The sequence below is a fragment of the Chlorocebus sabaeus genome, chromosome 5 (genome assembly GCF_047675955.1).
Source record: "Chlorocebus sabaeus isolate Y175 chromosome 5, mChlSab1.0.hap1, whole genome shotgun sequence".
Taxonomy (NCBI): domain Eukaryota; kingdom Metazoa; phylum Chordata; class Mammalia; order Primates; family Cercopithecidae; genus Chlorocebus; species Chlorocebus sabaeus.
The window spans coordinates 70,206,676-70,225,684 of NC_132908.1; the positions used below are offsets into that span (position 1 = coordinate 70,206,676).

Genomic DNA, 19,009 nt, shown 5'->3' on the forward strand with positions numbered 1-19,009 from the left:
TGGTAGGTTTGTGACATTGCCGAAGAAGCCCTACAGTGCCCCACTGGCCCAGATGGAGTCCATCCCAGCAACCTCAGAGACTGCCAGCTCACCAGCAATCCCCGAGATGGATTTAAATGATTTTGTTAAGTAAGTGCAAATGCAAAGCCAACATGGATTTTTTGTGGTAGCTTTTCTTTTCTTTACACAGTCTTACATTCTCAATATTCATCCCTCATTGGTTCATTCATCTAGTCACCAGTCAACAGTTTAATAAGTGTTTTCTATGTGTAGGCCCCAGACTAGACATACAGGATAGGGAGGGGGTACCATCATGAGTCCTGGGGGTCTGAGCCCTTCCTATCATATTGTCCAAGGTCTACATATGTCCAAGATCTACAGCCAGGATTGGGTCCAGGGTAGCAAGCAGGAAAGGACATAACAATTCACCAAACATTATATCCTCACAATAAAATGCTCCAATAAATAGGGAAACAACATTAAGCACATAGGGCACCCACATTGTCTGAAGAATTGCTAGAGCTTCCTAGGACTTTTTGTAAGTTGGACATCGGCTTGATGGGCCAGTAAAGAAGGGTTGAGTCCCATGAAAAACTGACAAGTTCAGTGGCCTAGACCACATGTTTGGGGGCATAGGGCAGCAGAGCCCTGACCAGCTGACCTCTTGAGAAAGGTGTCCCTTGATTGAGAAGCCCCCTTACGTATGAGGGTGTGGTAGAGGGAGAAGAGGAAGACAGGGCATTTATGCACCTGAGACTGTGGTGATGACGGCCCAATGAGTGAATCTCTGCATCTCATTAAACTTCTCAGGACTATCCTTGTGGATGAAGATTCCAGGCCTGAAGAAAAAGAACCAAGAAAAATGAAAGCGTCCAGTGTGATCTCAGATGTACGGTGTCCTTTCCCTGCGGGGGGTAGGCAGGTCAAGGGTCCTTCCCATAAAACAAAGGCAGAACCAGAGCAGAGTGGCCAGTGCAATGCTTGGGTTTAGTTGAGACAAAGCCGTATAGCTTTACCCACATTTCTTCCCAGCCAAACACCCCAGAGCCAATACTCAGTGAGAGCCCAGGACACCTCAGCACATATATATTCTCTACAATGGAAAAGCCAGTTATCCCTAAACCTTGGTTATCCTGTGATGTTCCTACACCCTAGATAGAGGATACTAAAGGAAAAATATTTTCTTAATAATTCTGTAGCAAAAACAGAGGGAGCTTAAAAATTAATAGCGTTAAATTCTCCTTCTAGAATGATGGCCTAAGCAAACTATTGGAGATACAAAGATGTGCATACAAAGATGCTTGTTACAACATTTAGAAATAGAAAACAATGAAAAAAATAATGAAAGATAAATTGCTTTATGTCCATGATATGATGCAATCTTTTAAAATAGTGTTGAGCGGGATTTTCCTACGGTGTGGGTAGGAGTATGAATTGGCGTAACCTCTGTAACATACAACTTGGCAAGTATATCAAAATTTAAAATGCATTGTCCCCCTTCTAGAAATTATCCTCCAGATACACCTCCGCATTTGCATAAAGCATGTAACCATCCTTGTACGCTGCAGCTTTGTTTGTAAAAGCAAGAAATATTGGAAACAACTTAATTTCACCAATAGGAGACCGTCTGAATAAACTAAATTACATCTGCGCAAGGCAATACTATGAAATTCTTTTTAAAAAATGAGAAAGTTCTCTACATACTAATTTGGCACAATCTCTGATATATTAAGAAAAAATACTCAGTGCAAAACAAAACAAAGTACATTGTGTGCTACCATTTGTATAAAGAAAAATGTCTATTAAAACAACCAACACTTATTAAGCACTGATCTAAGCTTTGGTTTTTGGTTTTTTGTTGTTGTTTGTTTGTTTGTTTGTTTGTTTGTTTTTTGAGACAGAGTCTCACTCTGTTGCCCAGGCCAGAGTGAAGTGGCACCATCTTGGCTCACTGCAACCTCTGCCTCCTGGGTTCAAGCGATTCTCATGCTTCAGCCTCCCAAATAGCTGGGATTACAGACACCTGCCACCATGTCCGGCTAATTTTTGTATTTCAGTAGAGACAGGGTTTCACCATGTTGCCTGGGGTGGTCTTGAACATCTGAGCTCAGGCAATCCACCTGCCTCAGCCTCCCAGAGTCCTGGGATTACAGCCATAGCCACAGCCCCAGCAAAGCAGTTTTTTACATTAACTCTTTTACTTCTCCCAGCACCCCTGTGAGGTGGGTACCACCATCTTTCCCCATTTTACCAATGCAGGGACATGTCCATCAAGCCAGGGAGCTAGAAGACCTGACCATCTGGCTTACTCTTAGCTACTGTGTTACCTCTCAAACAGTTACATAGGTATCTTTGCTTGTGCTTGGAATATCTCTGGAATTTAATCTTCATGAGGGCAGGATTTTTTTTCTGTTTTGTTCACTATCATATCCTCAGGATATAGAACTGGTTCTTAGTAAGTCCCCAGTAAATATCAGCTGAATGAAGAGGAATAACTAATTGAACATATAGGAAACTGGACAGTGGGTGCCTTAGGAGGGGGGAACTGGAGAACTATAGGGATAGGAGTCTTTTTTTTTTTTTTTACCATATATCCTTTTGAATATTTTAAATTTGTATCGTGTACAATCAACTTTCTAAAATACTTTAAGTGATGTTTGTGAAGAATGTTCAGTCATATGGAAAGATGGCACTCATATTAGGTCAACTGAAAAATCAGAATACAAATATATATGCACACAATACACAGTGTATATATACATATATATTTATAATATATTCTATATATACATATATACCTATATAATATATATTTTATATACACATATATAATATATAATAATATTTATCTACAGTATAACCTGAGATGGATTTTTCTTTCTTTCCTTGGAGCTTTCTGTATTTTAAAATTTTTTTAGAATGAGTATGTGTGAGTATGTAAAACATTTGTCTTTTAAATGTTAATTCTTCTTTTTCTATTTTCAAAGATGCTTATCATAGAAAACTCAAGAATAGGCCAGAAACAGTGGTTCACACCTGTAACGCCAGTACTTTGGGACCCAAGGCAGGAGGATGGCTTGAGGCCAGGAGTTCAAGACCAGCCTGGGCAATATAACGAGACCCCAGGGTGTGGTGGTACTCGCCTGCAGTCCTAGCTACTTTAGGGAGGCTGAGGTGGGAAGATCACTTGAGCCCAGGCATTCGAGGCTGCAGTGAGCTCTGATCATGCCACTGCATTCCAGCCTGGGTGACAGTGACAGACACCTTGTCTCAAAAATAAAATATATGTGTACAAATATATGTACGTATGTGTACATATAAACTCAAGAATACAGAAAAATTAAAGCAAACATCCTCAAAATTCCTATCTTCTTTCTACCACACTGAGAAAAATTCTAATGAAATTCTTAGCAAACAACTTCCCAGATATTTCTATTTGCCTATGCAAATCTCTGAAGGAATTTACACACACACGCACCTTCAGACACATGAGGCATATGTAATTTCACATGAATGGAACTGTTTTCACTCAATAATATATTGTGCACATCATTCCCATCCATAAATATACATGCATTATCCTTTATGGGTAGACGTACTACACACACTTCCTTTAAAGTGACCACCTATTGATGGGCACCGAGTTGTCTTCCACAGTTTTGCTGTTATAAATAACGCTGCCATAAACATCCTTGTGTGTACATTATAGTCACTTGCTCAATTATCTCCCTGGGAAAAAAATGTACTATTTTTATAATCGTATACAACATACTTTATTTTTCTGTCAATTGATGATCCATTTTGAATGCTTGCCAGCTTTTCCTCACATCTTTAATTTCTAGGAAATAAAAATTAACTCTGATGAAATAGAAAGAATATACTCAAGCCAGAGCCAGGTGGAGGATCAGGAATCCCTACAGACCTGTGAACAGAATGAGATGCTTTCCATCGGGATAGAAGAAGTAAGTGACACGGTGTGAATCCTGACCTTATCAGACACTAACTTTTCTTTCTAACTGAGCACCTGCCCCACATTAGAAACTTAAATCTCACCAGAGCACTGTTACCATCATTACCATTGTGTGTTTTCAGGGTGCCGGGCTACCTTCTATCAAATGAGTTAAAGACTGGAATTAATGTGTAAATTGACATAACTTTCACTTACCCTTGGCAGGCATTCATCCCATCAGCTGCTCTCTTATAGAATGACTTTCTCTGCAGGTGTTTGATATTTTGCCCCTGTTTGGAGTGTTGCAGCCACACAGTAGCCACCAAATGTCATTCACCTTCTATGGACACTCTAACATCATTGCACAAGCTAAAGCTCTGTGTGAAGTGGAAGAAGGACCCACCTACGAAATAACACTAAAGGGAGAGGCGTCCCTGGTCAACTATTCCTTTGACACCAAGGATATTCACTATGGATTACAGGTATCGCAAACCATCGGGTGGAGATTTTCTGGTTTTGCCTTAAGCATCTTAAACAAATCTCTCCTGAACCCCAGTCATCGTAGTCTTGTCATCACCCCTGTCCTTGATCTCCCATCTGCCTCCCTAACCCTGACCATCCTCCTGCTGCCAACTGTTTGCCAGATACTTGCATTTGCTTTTCTTATCGTCTCCTGAAACTGAGCATGTTAGATGCTCAAGGTCACTTCTTCGCTTTCAACCAGAAACCTGTTCCAACTTCTGCATTTCTTTCAATAGCACTACCATTTTCTCCACCCTTGGGTTCACAATCTCCAAGGCTTTTCCTCTGTACTCTCTCCTTCACCTCTCCACATCCTTCTAAGCATCCAGGGTTTGCTGAATCATCACCAGGGTCCCTCTCTGAGTCAGTTTTCTCTTCCCGTTGCCACTGATATCACATTGCAGGGTCTCATCAAGCCATGCCTAAATTATTACAGCAGTTCCTCCCACACTATCATGTGCCTATGAATCACCTGGGAGTCTTCTTCAAGTGCAGATTCTGATTGAGTAAGTCCAGCGACATTTTCCAAAATGGTGTTGTCATCCCATCAGTCCCTGACCAATTAAGCCCAGCAGCATTTGGCAAAGCAATGTGATATTGACCAAAGAGCATGGTTTCGTATTCCGGTTTCACTTCCTCTTCGTATTCTGGTTTCACTTCCTCTTCGTATTCTGGTTTTACTTCCTCTTCGGATTCCAGTTTTACTTCCTCCTGACTGCATGACCTTGGGCACATCACCTCTCCAAGCCTCATTGTCCCTCATCTGTAAGGTGGGAATGGAGTAGCAGCCCTATCCCACCAGGAGTTGTCATTGCTTAAAGCGTCTGGTCAGTGCCGTGCTGGGTCAGATTTGGCTGTCCATTGTCATGAGTTCCTTTGGGTCAGAGCCCATTCCTCCACCTGGGTGAGGCTATCCTAAGCCTCTCTATTAACTGGTGATCTTTACACTGTAAGTTTTACTTTCCATAATTCCCTATTATAGTCCATACATTTCACTGTGGCCAAGCTGGTCTATCCACTGGCCCCAGTGCACCCCAGCCTTTCATGAGGTTACACTTTCTCTTACCTTATCTTTCCCATCCTCCAGTCTACCAAGCCCAAACCTCTATATCCCATAAGACCCAGCTCAGCTCCTTCCACAGTTATCTTTTACTTTACATTCCCTTGGCACTTAATGATAATCTTTGCCATAATATAATATACTTTCCCATTTTTGTTTTGGAATAATTGTCAATTCCATCAGTACACATTCTCTTCCCAATCAGATTTTGTGTTATGCACTTGGAGACCATATCTCCTACCAAATTTCAGTGAGGATTGAATCTCCATTACATAGCTCCTTCATGTATAATTACTGAATCGTGTGCATGCATGTGTGTTTATAGATCAAAGATTGTGCCTAAAATCTGATTCACCTAGCACCTACTGAGACCATCTCCATGATGCTGACCAAATAGAATTCTCTTTCCTTCCTCGTCTCCAGGGTCCTTTGGGCACTTGGTTTTGGCTCATCTCTGAGTATAGTCTTTGAAGCAGTCAGTTCTCATCCTAGCTTTTCCTAAGGACCCCCAAAGTGGCCTGTTTGTGGTTATTGGGCCTGCTAACCCAGCTGGTGAATTATGTTAGCGAAATCCCAAGAAAAAGAACATGACTGGCCTGTTACACCCATGGTTCTCCATCTGAATGGAAAAATTCATTCTAGAACATTCTAAACTCACATCTTTTGTTTTTCTTACAGTACAGAATCCAGAAGGCAAATGTTTTTAATGTAGAAATCTTACTTTAAGATTCTCTATTACAAATTCCTGTAGTGAAAAAACTGAGACCCAGGAAGGTGAAATGCTCAGCCCCACAGCCATACCTAAACTAAATCGGTTCTTAGAAGAACTAAGAGCAGGTTTCCGAGTCTAGTGCCCCAGTAGGCATTTGTTGTGATGCTGAGATGTAGATTGACCAGTCTTTATATCAGGAGCTGTCACACCTTTATCCATGAGGCGTGTTTCTGCACCTTTCTCACGATCAAAGCCATGTCCCAAGAGTGGGTGGCAAAGGAGTCACTCATCTCCTTCTCTTTCAAGCTGTTTGACCACGTCACAGAGAGGGAAATCACGCTGACGAACAAGGGGAAAGTCGGCTTTGAGTTCAAGGTTCTGACTGACCCCCAGTCTTCTCCAGACAACCTTCTCCCTGGAGTGCCACTAGTCCTGCCTCTCTCTGTAAGTAAACAGTGGGAGGGGCCCGAATTCAAACCTACAAGCCCCACCCCGATGCAGGTGAGTATTCATGGCCAGGATTACAAGTGTGACTTTTTCTTTTTATTAAAACTGAAGAACTCTCAGAAGCAGAAAAAAAATAATAATAAATCCAAGCCACTTCACTCATTTATTAAACAAATATTTAGTCCCTCAGTAGCCAGTTTCCAGGCACCAGGGATATAGCAATCAACAAGACAAATGCAACGCATGGATTTATTTTCCGTGATAATGAGACTAGTTTATTTCCACCCATGTCTTCACGCTGCCCTTGTAATTCCCGAGGGCTTCCTCTCCACTGACTTCAGCAGCTGTGAAACACCAGCAGACTGCGCTGAGCCAAACTGGTTTCAGAAGCAAACAGAGAAAGTGATTCCTTGTTCATATTATGTTGATCGACCAGTTTTAAGGAACATTTGCTGAATTTTTCTCATTATGAAAATAGCACATAATTGTTATAGAAAAAAATGGAAAATATTTTTAAAGTGTAATTATTCATAATCTTGTAAATCCAAAGATAATGAGCACCATCGTCTTTGATGATAAAGTCTGTTCTTCCTCTAAATTATCTCACATATTTGGGTTTACTGCTGGTCTCTTTATTCTTCATTGCTCTGTCTGTCCCTACATTAATGCTATACTATTTTAGTTGCTATGGCTTTAAAAATACATCTTAATATCTGTTAGGTCAACTCCCCTTTTGGTTTTTTCCCAATTTGTCTTAGCTAATCTTTTGAATTCACTTTTTTTGGTTTTTTGTTTTTTTGTTTTTCTTTTTGAGACCAGGTCTGGCTCTGTCGCCTAGACTGGAGTGCAGATCTCAACTCCCTGCAACCGCTGCCTCCTGGGCTCAAGCAATCCTCCCACCTTAGCCACCCAAGTAGCTGGGACCACAGGCATGCACCACCACACGCAGCTAATTTTTGTGTTTATTATTTTATTTATTTATTTATTTATTTATTTATTTTGGAGACAGGGTCTTGCCATGTTGCCCAGGCTGGTCTTGAACTCTTGAACGCATCCCAAAGTGCTGGGATTACAGGCGTGAGCCCCATCTCACCCGGCCCAAATTCACTCTTGTGTTTTGTTTCTCTAACTTCCTGACTTGAATGCCTACTTTTATTTTTTTTCTTAGTTAATAATGAAAAAATGTAAGGCTATCCATTTGCCTAAGGACACCTTTAGCCTTATCCCTTATATTTTAAGAAAATTGCAGATAAAGTAGATGTCAATTTTATGTGTTTTATACATGTTAATATTTAACTATTATAATTTTCATTATCTAAATTATAGTTGTCTTAAATTATAATTTTACTTACAAGTGTAATTTAAAATACATTTTTCTTTATTTAATTTCCAAATGATTAAGATTTTTGCTTCTGTTATTTAAATTGTTACTAATATTGAGGGTTTTTTAATCATGATCAGATAATATGGTCCTCTAAATTCCTACTTAGTGAATTTATTAATATATTTTAATGACCTAATACTAATAAATGTTTGAAAATAATGTTACCTGGGCTATAGAATCCAGATTATCATCTCTGGAATCTCTACTAAATTAACCTGAATAATTATAACATTAAAATCTTCTGTATCTTTTTCTGTTTAATTTTTCTAAGACTCAAGAGTGGTATATAAAACTTTTGTCCATTTCTCTATTGTTTTCTACAAATACATGCACCTTTTTGTTTTATACTCTTTTGTTTCTGTGTTGACACAGAAGATCTCATGACTATTAAGTGTTCATCATGGACTGTGTGTTCTGTCTGCCTTCAGTTGCCCTCTTGTTCCCTTTGAATGCTCTGCTTTGAATTCCGCTTTGTTTGGTCTTAATATTATGATTACTGCTTTCTTTTTGCGTTACATAATTTGCCCATAGTCTATGTCATTTTGTTTTAGGGTTATCATTCATAAAACATATGTATTGGGATTTTGTTTTTGAATCTACTCTGAGAGTCCTTAAGTTTCTGTAGGAACATTTAACACATTCTTATGATTAGCAAAACTGAAATGCTTGCTATTATTTCTTTCGTCGTATTTCATTTGTCTATTTTTAAAATTTCCTTAGAGTTTTGTTTCTATTCCATCTTTGTATCATAACTGCTGTTTTCCTTGCCCTTTTCTAAAGTTTTTTAAAGCATTTGAATTTACATTGCTGCAGTTATTGTAAATTGATAACAACTCTGTAGAGAATAATTTGGCCTTATCTATCAAAATTACACTTTGACCCAGCAATTTCATTTCTAAGAATTTATTCTACATACGTTTTCCCACATTTGCAAAACGATGTGTTTATAAGATTATTTCCTATATAATCTGTAATGGCAATAGCAAAACGTCAGAAACAAACTAAATGTCTGTCAGTAGGAAACTAGTTTTTAAAAATATATTAAAACTATGTAATGGAATAATACATAGCAACTAAAAAGGATGGAGCAGCTCTAGATGTACTAATATTGAATTAATTGTAAAATATATTGTTAGGTAAAATGAAAGGAAAAGGAAAACCAAAAAAACTCTTTATACTACCATCTGCATTTAAATATACATATAGTGCTGGGTTCAGTTAGCTAACATTTTACTTACAATTTTTGTACCTTTGTTAAGTGATCGTTGGTTCATAAATTTCCTTCTTCATGCTGCATTTGATCAGTTTGGATATCAGAATAAAAAAATGGGCGTTTCTGTCTTTTCTATTTCCTGAATGGCTCGTAAACTAAATTGATTATATGTTTTTTGAAGGAGTGGCAGAACTTGCTTCTAATGCCGTATATTCCTTTGTCAGGGTAATTATCTTCATTTTTCAGCTTCTATATAGGATACAGATCACTCCAGGGTTTTTACGTTTCGTTATTCATATTTTTCTAGGAAATTGTTAATTTCACAAAAATGTTTTAATATATTGACATAAAGTTTTCTCATAATCGTATATGATTTATGTACTATTTTACTATATATTTATGAACCATTTTTCTTTTTACATTTTTGGTGACTTTTCTCCTTATCTTCTTAATCAGTCTTGCCAGTTTTGTGTATTTTATTCATCTTTTTTCAAAAAACCAGTTTTTAGATGTATGAAGCTCTTCTGTTTCTTTGCACTCTATTTCATTAAATCTCTTACTCCTTTCCTTCTTTTTTTAGGTTTACTCTGTCATTATCGTTGTTGTTTTAAGTAATTTAATGAGTTGAGCCTGTAGCACATTCGTTTTCCCTTTCCTGGTCTTTCTACTGCGTAGGGCTTTATCAGTTCACATCAAGAGCAGGCATTGAAAGTTTACTACCTTCCTGGAGTTCCTGAGGTCTTTAAAAGGAGTTTCCAGATACAGATCGCCCACCTGGACCCAGAAAATATCACTCTGAGTGGAGAGGGAATCTTTCCCCAAATCTGCCTCGATCTCCCCAGGAACCTCACAGGTACTACTTCACACTGGAGTAGTTCCCCACTGGGGAACAAAACAAACATTTTAACTTTGCTTATTGGATGGTTGCTGGCTACTTACTTTATTTGCTTGGAAATACCCAGTGGTTCTCTTCCATGTCATTCCTCAATTGCCAAATTGGTGACCTGAGTTTGCCGAGATAAGAAATGGTCTATGGCAGCCCCAAATGAAGAACCGTGGCCAATTTGGCCATTATTGAATTACTGACAGAGGGATCAGGAAATTTATCTCCAAAGGCTTTTCCTCCTCCCATGCACTTTCCTTCTGGCCCCAGTCTCCTTTCCCTGTGACATTCTCCTAGACACCACTGGGAAGGTGAGAGCCAATGAGCTTCCAGGCATAGAATTCTCAAAGTATAAACTGCACAGAAAGGCAGACACAGATTCTGAGCCCTTATGTTGGCATTACACAGGGTGAAGTCTAAATTAGACTTTAGTAATTGTCTTCCCACTTACATTTTCCGGTTGTATCTGGACCCCAGGACTAGCCTTTTGTACCAGAATATTTCTGTCTTGGCAGATTCCAAACCTCAGCTGAGCAGCCCTTTTAGCTATAGACTGTCTGTGGCTCTTTGTTCCTGACGTAAGTTATAGGACGATGGGTCAGGGAAACCTCTCACTCTTTATAAATCTCTCTTCAAGCTCCTTGAAATCTATTTTCCCTAAAAAGCTTCAGACTAAGTCCTCCCACCCAGCCTTTCCTCTTACCGCATTCTCTGAAGTCACTAACTCTCCTGTTCATAATCATCCACTGAATTCTAATTGTCTGTTCCCTGAAAACTTGAAATATATATGTGTGTGTGTGTGTGTATATATGTGTGTGTATATATGTATGTGTGTGTGTATATATATATACACATACACACAACACCCTGTCTCTATTTAAAAAAGGTCTCGCTCTGTTACCCAGGCTGAAATACAGTAGTGCAATCATAGCTCACGGTAATCTTAACTCTTAGGCTCAAGGGATCCTCCCGCCTCAGCCTCCTGAGTAGCTGGGACTACAAGTGTGCACTGCCATGCCTGGCTAATTTATTTTATTTTATTTTTTTAAGAAGGGATCTCACTTTGTTACCCAGGCTAGTCTTGAATTCCTGGTCTCAGGTGATCCTCCTATCTCAGCCTGCCAAAGCACTAGGATTACAGGTGTTGAGCCACAGTGCCTGGCAATAAATGTCACTAACACTAAAACCATGTTACACTCTCGTATATAGAGTTCCAGCCAGATGAGGGTTATTCCAGCTCCACATATAATTTTCAGGAAGGAAAACCTTTGCCATACGGTTGAAAACTGGACGCCCAGCTGGCCTCATCAGGGCAGTAGACATGATTTGGCCAGTAAGGGCTTTAAAATAATTTGAACTTGAACACCATTAGTTGGGTCTTCTGTTCTCCAGCTCACTATATTCACAGCGTTTCCTATTGTTTTATAATAGGCTTTTTTTTATTATTTATGTATTTATGCATTTATGTATGTATGTATGTATTTATTTATACAGATTCTTGCTGTGTCACCCAGGCTGGAGTTCAGTGGCAGGATCTCAACTCACTGCAACCTCCACCTCCAGGGCTCAAGCGATTCTCATGCCTCAGACTCCCCAGTAGCTGAGATTACAGCCACGCACCACTATGCCCAGCTAATTTTTTGTATTTTTTTGTAGAGATGGGGTTTGCCATGTTGCCCAGGCTTGTCTTGAACTCCTGAGCTCAGGTACTTCACCCGCCTCAGCCTCACAAAGTGCTGGGATTACAGGCGTGAGCCACCATACCTGGCCTATAGTAGGCATTTTAAATAACTTTCCTACCTTGCCTTTCAAAGTATTTGAATTTGCAATGGCGTAGTGGTAAATTCAGGTGGGAATCTCTCCACTGATTATCTACCCTCCCTGATTCAGGATGACGTGGCATATTTAGTGTTAATTAAAGCAAATTGACCCAAACATATTTTTTGTTAATTGAGATTTAATAAACGTAAAAAGTGGCTTAAAGGGTGACTGGCTGGCTGGGTTTGTCCAGCACTGGGAGAGCTCCAGGGTGTAGGGGTTTAAGTGCTAGAACCAAGAAAGCCCCAAGCAAGCCAGGATCAAGTGGGTCACCCTACAAGTGGCTTCGAATGTTACTGCCTTCAAGTTCTGGAGAACCAGCCAGTCATTCAGTAAAGCCTAATCTCGTTGAACTCAGTGAGATCTCTGATACAAATTCAACTCTCAAATCACCTCACCCTCTGAAGCAGGGAAAGCAGGGCAGACGAAGTATCCAAAAGTCCACTTCCCTTCCCACCTTACCAGGGGCTGAGAGTCTGTGTTTAGGACATCATTCATATTTTCTGACCTTCCTGATTCTGCTCTCCTTCCAACCCCCACTCCCTATCCCGGCACAGCGAATGAAAAGTATGAAATGTTCTTGAATCAAGCCAGGAAAAACACAGACAAAGACTATAACAAATGTGAAACGCTCGATCACTTTGACATAATAACTGAGGAAGTGCCAGAGGATGAGCCTGCTGAGGTAAGGCAGCTCCGGCCTGCGCGGGATGCCTGTGCAGAAGGGCGGTGTGTGCAGAGTGCACAGAAGGTGTGTGCAGAAGGGCGCTGTGTGCAGAGTATGTGGGGTGCATGTGCAGAAAGGCACTGTGTGCAGAAGCCCAGGGGCAAGAACATGGACTCTGAGGTACAGAAAGGAGAAAGACAGAGATAAGGCAAAGAAGCAGGAAGCTAGGAGAGGCAAGATGAGCCCAGGAGGTGAGCTATCAGGTGACTGACCTATTAAGGTTTTTGGACTTTATCCTGAGGGCAACCAGAGGTGTGGCCTAATCGACTTTGCATCTTTAAGAGATCCCTCTGGCTGCCTCGCGGAGCTCTGAGGGGACAGGAACTTGGGGATGATGAGAGTAGATTCGAGAGATCAGTTTTTTTAGAAGCTGTTGAGGGCCAGGTGCAGTGGCTCATTCCTATAATCGCATTACTTTGGGAAGCCAAGGATGGCCTGAGGCCAGGAATTTGAGACCAGCCCGGGCAACATGGTGAAACTCCTCATCTCTACAATTTTTTTTAAGCTGATGGAGTAATTCTAGGTGAGAGATGGTGGTGCTGTAAGCAATGGTGATGACAGTGGGGACAGGGCGAACTGGTTCAAGGAATATTCCAGAAATGGAATAGTCAAGACTTAGGCATTGACTGGATATGGGCGTGGGGTTGAGGGGACCTCTAAGTCTTGCTTGGATGACAAGGTAAGGAGAGGGGCCTGAGACAGGAAACTCAGGAGGAGAAACAAGTCCTTGGTGGGAGGGGAGGGAAGAGAAAAGGAGTTCAGCTGCTTCCCGTGGCTACCGAATGTGAGATTTCTGTGTATCATCTGCGAAGAGCAGCCAGTAGGGAACCGGAACCACTGCTGGGCACCTCGGAGAGAGAGAGAGGTTGGAGAAAGTGACTTGAGAGTCATCAGATGATCATTGCAATCACAGGAAATGGGGAGATTCCCTAGGAAGTGTGTCTAGTGAGCAGGAAAAAAGACAGATTCAGAATGGAGCCCCCAAATACCCCAGCATCTGAGTGGGGGAGAGGGGTGGCCAAAAGGTTCTGGAAAAGTCAGGAGCATGTGGTGCCACAGAGGTGGGAGCCAAGTGAGGGTCTCTGGAGGAGAGAGCTTCTCAGCTTATAAATAAAGGATGGGATAGGAAGGCAAAATCCCTATATGTCCTCCCTCATCACCCCTGAAAGTCCTGTTTTAACAGTCTATTCCTGACCATGACAGCTGCCATCCCCCTGTGCTCTTCTTTCCAAATGCAAATGTGCATGAGAATATGTTCTAAGGAAGAATCATGTATGTGGCTAGAGAGCCCTTAGGTTGGTTAAGAGGCGGCTCTAATGTGGGGGAGAACGGTGTCATGGGAGAGACTGGGAGCACCAAAGCCCACTGGCGATTATTTGTTTTGCAGAAGCCTGGTTCAAGTACAGGATGCTAAAAGTGAACCTTAGCACCAAGGATGATCATAATTAATAACATCAGTTACCACTTATTGGACTCTTATACTAAGCCTGTGCCACACTGTTAACCTGCACTGTTGTCTTGTTAAATCCTCCCACAATGAGGGTGGGGGGAGAATGATGCTACTGTCATCTAAATTTTAGTTTTACAGAAGTGAAGTGCATGTCCCAAGGCAAGCACAGAGCTAGGATTTGAACCCAGGCCTGCCCAGCTGCTAAGATGATCTCTTAGCCTCTGCCTTCTCCTGCCAGCCCCGGGCTGCCCACTGGAAGCAATGATGTGTCTCCACCTGCTTACTGGGTTCCCAGGCTGCACCTTATCAAAGCCTAGGAGAGCAGTGGGGTGGGGTTTCTGTGAATGTGATGGTACGTGCAGAGCCAAGCTGGTCCCCTTGAGTAGGGCAGGGTGAACCACTCATGGCTCAGGAGCCAAGTTCAGAGTTGGCTTTGTTGCTCTAGAATCCGGACAACTGGGAGGGCTGTCAGCGGACCCTGCTCCTCTCCCAATTTGTCACACTTCCACTCTCACCTCCTGTGCCTCACTGGGCCATGGCACACATTAACCTTCCCTGCTGGGCCCTAGACCTAAGGATTAGCCCTTTGCAAACAGTATTTGTCAACCTTTTCCATTATCACTCCCTAAAAATCCATTTTAGACCTTTTTTCCTAATACTCTCCATGAAATATTTTTATTTGTTATATATAAAATGGAATCTCCTTGAATAGTTTGATATATACTTTTTAACTTTTTATTTTGAAATAATTGTAGATTTACAGGGAATTTTAAAAAAAGGGTTTTCCCAACAATAACATCTCGTATAACTATAGTACAACATCAAATCCATGAAATTGACGTTGGTACAGGCCACAGAGCTTATTCAGATTTCACCACTTTTCTATGCGTGTGTGTATGTGTGTGGTGCAGTTCTGTGCAATGTTATCACATGTAGATTTGTGAACCCACCACTGCAATTAAGATGCAGAACTATTCCATTACCACAAGGATTTGTCATGGTTCCTGGGGAAATAAAATTAAAAACAAAATCTCCTTCAAACCCAGAAAATCTATCCACAAAGGTAGAAGAGAAAGAAAACAATTTTATTATTGAATAACCATTAAACCAGAATGTAATGCACATCACAGGCAATCTGCTGAGAGATTGCAAAGACAGAAGGAAGTCTGCCCCTCCTATAGAGCCAACCAGATCCAAGCCATTTCATTCATGTTCTCAGAGTAAATAATGGCTAGTCTCAAGTAAGAGGACTTGACACCATCATTTGTCACACATAGTTTATCCTAAATCGACATGGTAATGGAGGTGACCAACTGTGTTAGCTAATTGGCTTTATCCAAAGGAAAAACAAACTTATCTTTCTAACAGGGCCCCATGGAAGCTAGGCTCCCATCCTCTCCCAGAAACTGGGACTAGGGACTTCCTCTTCCTTGTTAATTACATGTCAAAGAGATGGTTCCCAGGTCCTTGAGAAAGACACTTCTGGGTCCTAAAGCTGGCAAGAGGCTTATTTCACTTTTTAAAAGATTTATCTACATTTCAAAGAACTTAAAATTACAGATGTTCTAAACTAAATACTCTAAGCAAAGGGGAGGAGGAGAAGTCTCTTCCCTTATTTTCAACAAGGAGAACTAAGCCTCATTTTCCATTTGTTTTTGGCCTTACATGTGACTAGGTTATAACCACACCCACTCCTCTCTCCCTGTCCCTTACTTCTGGCAGCCACTCATCTGTTCTCCATCTTGAGCCTTTTATTATTTCAAGAATGTTACATAAATGGAATCATACAGCACATCGCCTTTTGAGATTCACTTTTTTCATTCCACATAATGCCTTTATAATCCATTCAAGTTGTGCACCTCAATAATTCATTCCCGGCCGGGCGCGGTGGCTCACGCCTGTAATCCCAGCACTTTGGGAGGCTGAGACGGCTGGATCATAAGGTCATGAGATCGAGACTATCCTGGCTAACACAGTGAAACCCCGTCTCTACTAAAAATACAAAAATTAGCCGGGCACAGTGGCGGGCGCCTGTAGTCCCAGCTACTCGGGAGGCTGAGACAGGAGAATGGCGTGAACCCGAGAGGCGGAGCTTGCAGTGAGTGGAGATCACGCCACTACACTCCAACCTGGGGGACAGAGCGAGACTCCGTCTCAAACAAAAATAAAATAATATTAATAATAATAATAATAATTCATTCCCTTTTACTGCTGAGTATTCCATGGTATAGATATACTGATTTGCTTACCCTCCCCACACCCTTCCCAGGAAAAATTTAATGCCTTAAACATACTGTGTATCTGTTTCTGTTCTGTAGCCCTTTGGGGGTCACAAGTCATTGTAATATTTAAGATATTTTCCACCACCCTCCAAGAGCTAATTTTTGCCTCTTTGGGGGTGATATTGTCCTTGTTGAGAATGCATGTTCCTAAAGAATTTGCTGACCTGCTCCTCTTTCTTGCTTCAGGTAAGTGCTCATCTCCAGATGGAGGTAGAAAGACTTGTAGTCCAAAGCTATGTCCTAGAACATCAGAAAACAACCACCCCCGATCCTATGGATGACACCTGCTTCAGCCATCGGAGTCGCCACAAACTGGCCAAGTGAGTGGTTTCCAGTGACCGCCCTTCTGTGCTGTGCTTGTTTCAGAGTGTAGCAGAGCAAGCAGTGCTGCCTCGTGCAACTCCCTGAAACACTGGCTGATCATCTCGGAATGAAATCCACTCATCTCAGTTACCCGCCATGCCCTAGCATCAAGCCAGCCGGGCAGGTTTCTGCCTCTTCAAGTGAGAACAATACAGCTATGTCGAATGGACAGGCTCCACTTCAGGTCCAGAAGGGCCCACACTGAACGTGTTCTGAGATAATGGCCAAAACAGCGATGTGAATCTCTGGGGGAGTTAACATTGTTTCTAGTCTCTGTTTGGGTAGCCATTCGTTGTTCTCCACTCTGGAGAATAAAATTGTGCACAAGAGGTAGAAAAAAAAAAAAAATCAGACTCTTTCACTTTTGGAAAAGTAGCCTTCCAGGTTTTAAAGGGACTAGTAAGTCTATTAACCATTTCAGAGTCCAGCTGCCAGAGTACATCCTGGACTTTGGCTACATCATCCTTGGTGACGTCCGAACCCACATCATCAAGATCACCAACACCAGTCACTTTCCAGTGTCGTTCCACGCGGACAAGCGTGTCCTTCATGAGACAGGTACCCAGGCTGGGGAGACCCTTTCCTATTGCACTTGGTCATTTCTCGCAAGGAACCCATCAGTATTGTCCTCCTGGAACAGCATTTGTGCCTCTGGGATCAGCTAAAAGGATTCTTGGGCTATTCAGCGATCCTTTGAGTAGTCATTCTGACCCAGTGGGGGCTTTCTCTAGAGCAGCTCTTGTTCACTATTTATCTTTCCCAGTAAGAAATTTTTTTTGTTTTGGTCCAGGATTCAGTACCAAGCTAGATCGTGTGAAGAATCTGCCTCATTGTGAAACGGAAATATTTGAAGTGAGATTTGACTCACAGGGGGCCAATCTTCCTGTTGGAAGCAAAGAAGTCATTCTGCCCATCAAGGTACAAGGCACCACTGGGCCCACTCGGCCCTGCAGGTTTCCAGCTCTGCTTGCGGATCGCCCTAAGATAATCCAGTTATTATGTCAGACCTGTGATTCTTCTTTTCCCCAAACCCATGCCACATGATAACTGCAGTTTATACCCTCTCCAGGTGGTTGGAGGGCCAACAGTTCACATCCGTCTCCAAGCCAAGGTGACCATTCCAACCATGACTCTCTCTCATGGAAAAGTGGACTTTGCCACAATTCAGTGTGGACAGTGCCTGGTGGAAACTATTCAGCTTTCCAATAATCTCCAAGTGCCTTGTGAATGGTTTGTCCAGAGCCAAAAGCCTGTTGACAAGGTAAACGAGCTGTGGCCCATTGGTCCTCCTTTCTCCATCTCCATTTCATCCGGATTTGTAACTCTAGGCCTTGGTGCTCATCATTTCAACCTCCTGCTCAAAGGTGCTTCACGCCTGTAATCCCAGCACTTTGGGAGGCCGAGACGGCCGGATCATGAGGTCATGAGATCGAGACTATCCTGGCTAACACAGTGAAACCCCGTCTCTACTAAAAATACAAAAATTAGCCGGGCACAGTGGCGGGCGCCTGTAGTCCCAGCTACTCGGAAGGCTGAGACAGGAGAATGGCGTGAACCCGAGAGGCGGAGTTGCATTCAGTGGCAACAGTTGCCTCCTGAATAAAACCTGGGCCCTTAGCCCAGCGCTTAAGGTCCTATCAGGCCATGCTGTCAGGTGGAATGTCTTATTCATTTTTGTACCTCTGGTATCTACACATTCCCTGACACCTGAGAGGTACTCAGGAAATGTGGGTTGTGTGAGTGGAAGGTAAATGAGCTCATTTTCCATAGAAGGTGATCTAATTGTCTAATATGTGTAAACCAGCTGGAGAAACACATGCCGAAGTACTTAAGACAGAAACTACGTGCTGAATTAAAGCCAAAGACACGGATCTTCGAAATCCAGCCCATTTCTGGAGTCCTGGATCCTGGTGAGAAGTCCAACGTGCAAGTGAAATTCATGCCAAAAGAAGAGGTGAGCTTTAAAGAAACGTGGCTTCATTTAGATTCTCTGGACCTCTTTGAGCTTTACTCAAAGTCCATGCTTGTTTGGGTCTCAAGGGAAGCTTTGAGTGACCTGTGCCTGGCTTTTCTGAATATGGCATCTCAAGCACTTCTGGTTCACATAGGAGCTGTGTGGCCTGGTGGTCTGGAATCATCAGACTAAAATATCAATTTTTATCAGAAGGCCAGGTTTAGTAGCCTTCTGCCTCTGCACAC

The 19,009-nt window shown here is 41.9% G+C and overlaps 1 protein-coding gene across 3 annotated transcripts in view; it reads left to right on the forward strand.

Annotated features, from left to right (window-relative positions):
- Window positions 1-19,009, forward strand: part of HYDIN (HYDIN axonemal central pair apparatus protein) — a 480,054-nt gene that overhangs the window by 299,650 nt on the left and 161,395 nt on the right. For all 3 annotated transcript variants that reach the window (XM_073015549.1, XM_007993708.3, XM_073015550.1), the window contains exons 26-37: window positions 7-129; window positions 811-889; window positions 3,843-3,962; window positions 4,222-4,431; window positions 6,550-6,687; window positions 9,963-10,140; window positions 12,546-12,673; window positions 16,634-16,767; window positions 17,232-17,368; window positions 17,601-17,728; window positions 17,880-18,071; window positions 18,615-18,764. In XM_073015549.1, coding sequence (XP_072871650.1) covers window positions 7-129; window positions 811-889; window positions 3,843-3,962; window positions 4,222-4,431; window positions 6,550-6,687; window positions 9,963-10,140; window positions 12,546-12,673; window positions 16,634-16,767; window positions 17,232-17,368; window positions 17,601-17,728; window positions 17,880-18,071; window positions 18,615-18,764 — 1,717 coding nt within the window. The remainder of the gene's footprint in view (window positions 1-6; window positions 130-810; window positions 890-3,842; window positions 3,963-4,221; window positions 4,432-6,549; window positions 6,688-9,962; window positions 10,141-12,545; window positions 12,674-16,633; window positions 16,768-17,231; window positions 17,369-17,600; window positions 17,729-17,879; window positions 18,072-18,614; window positions 18,765-19,009) is intronic.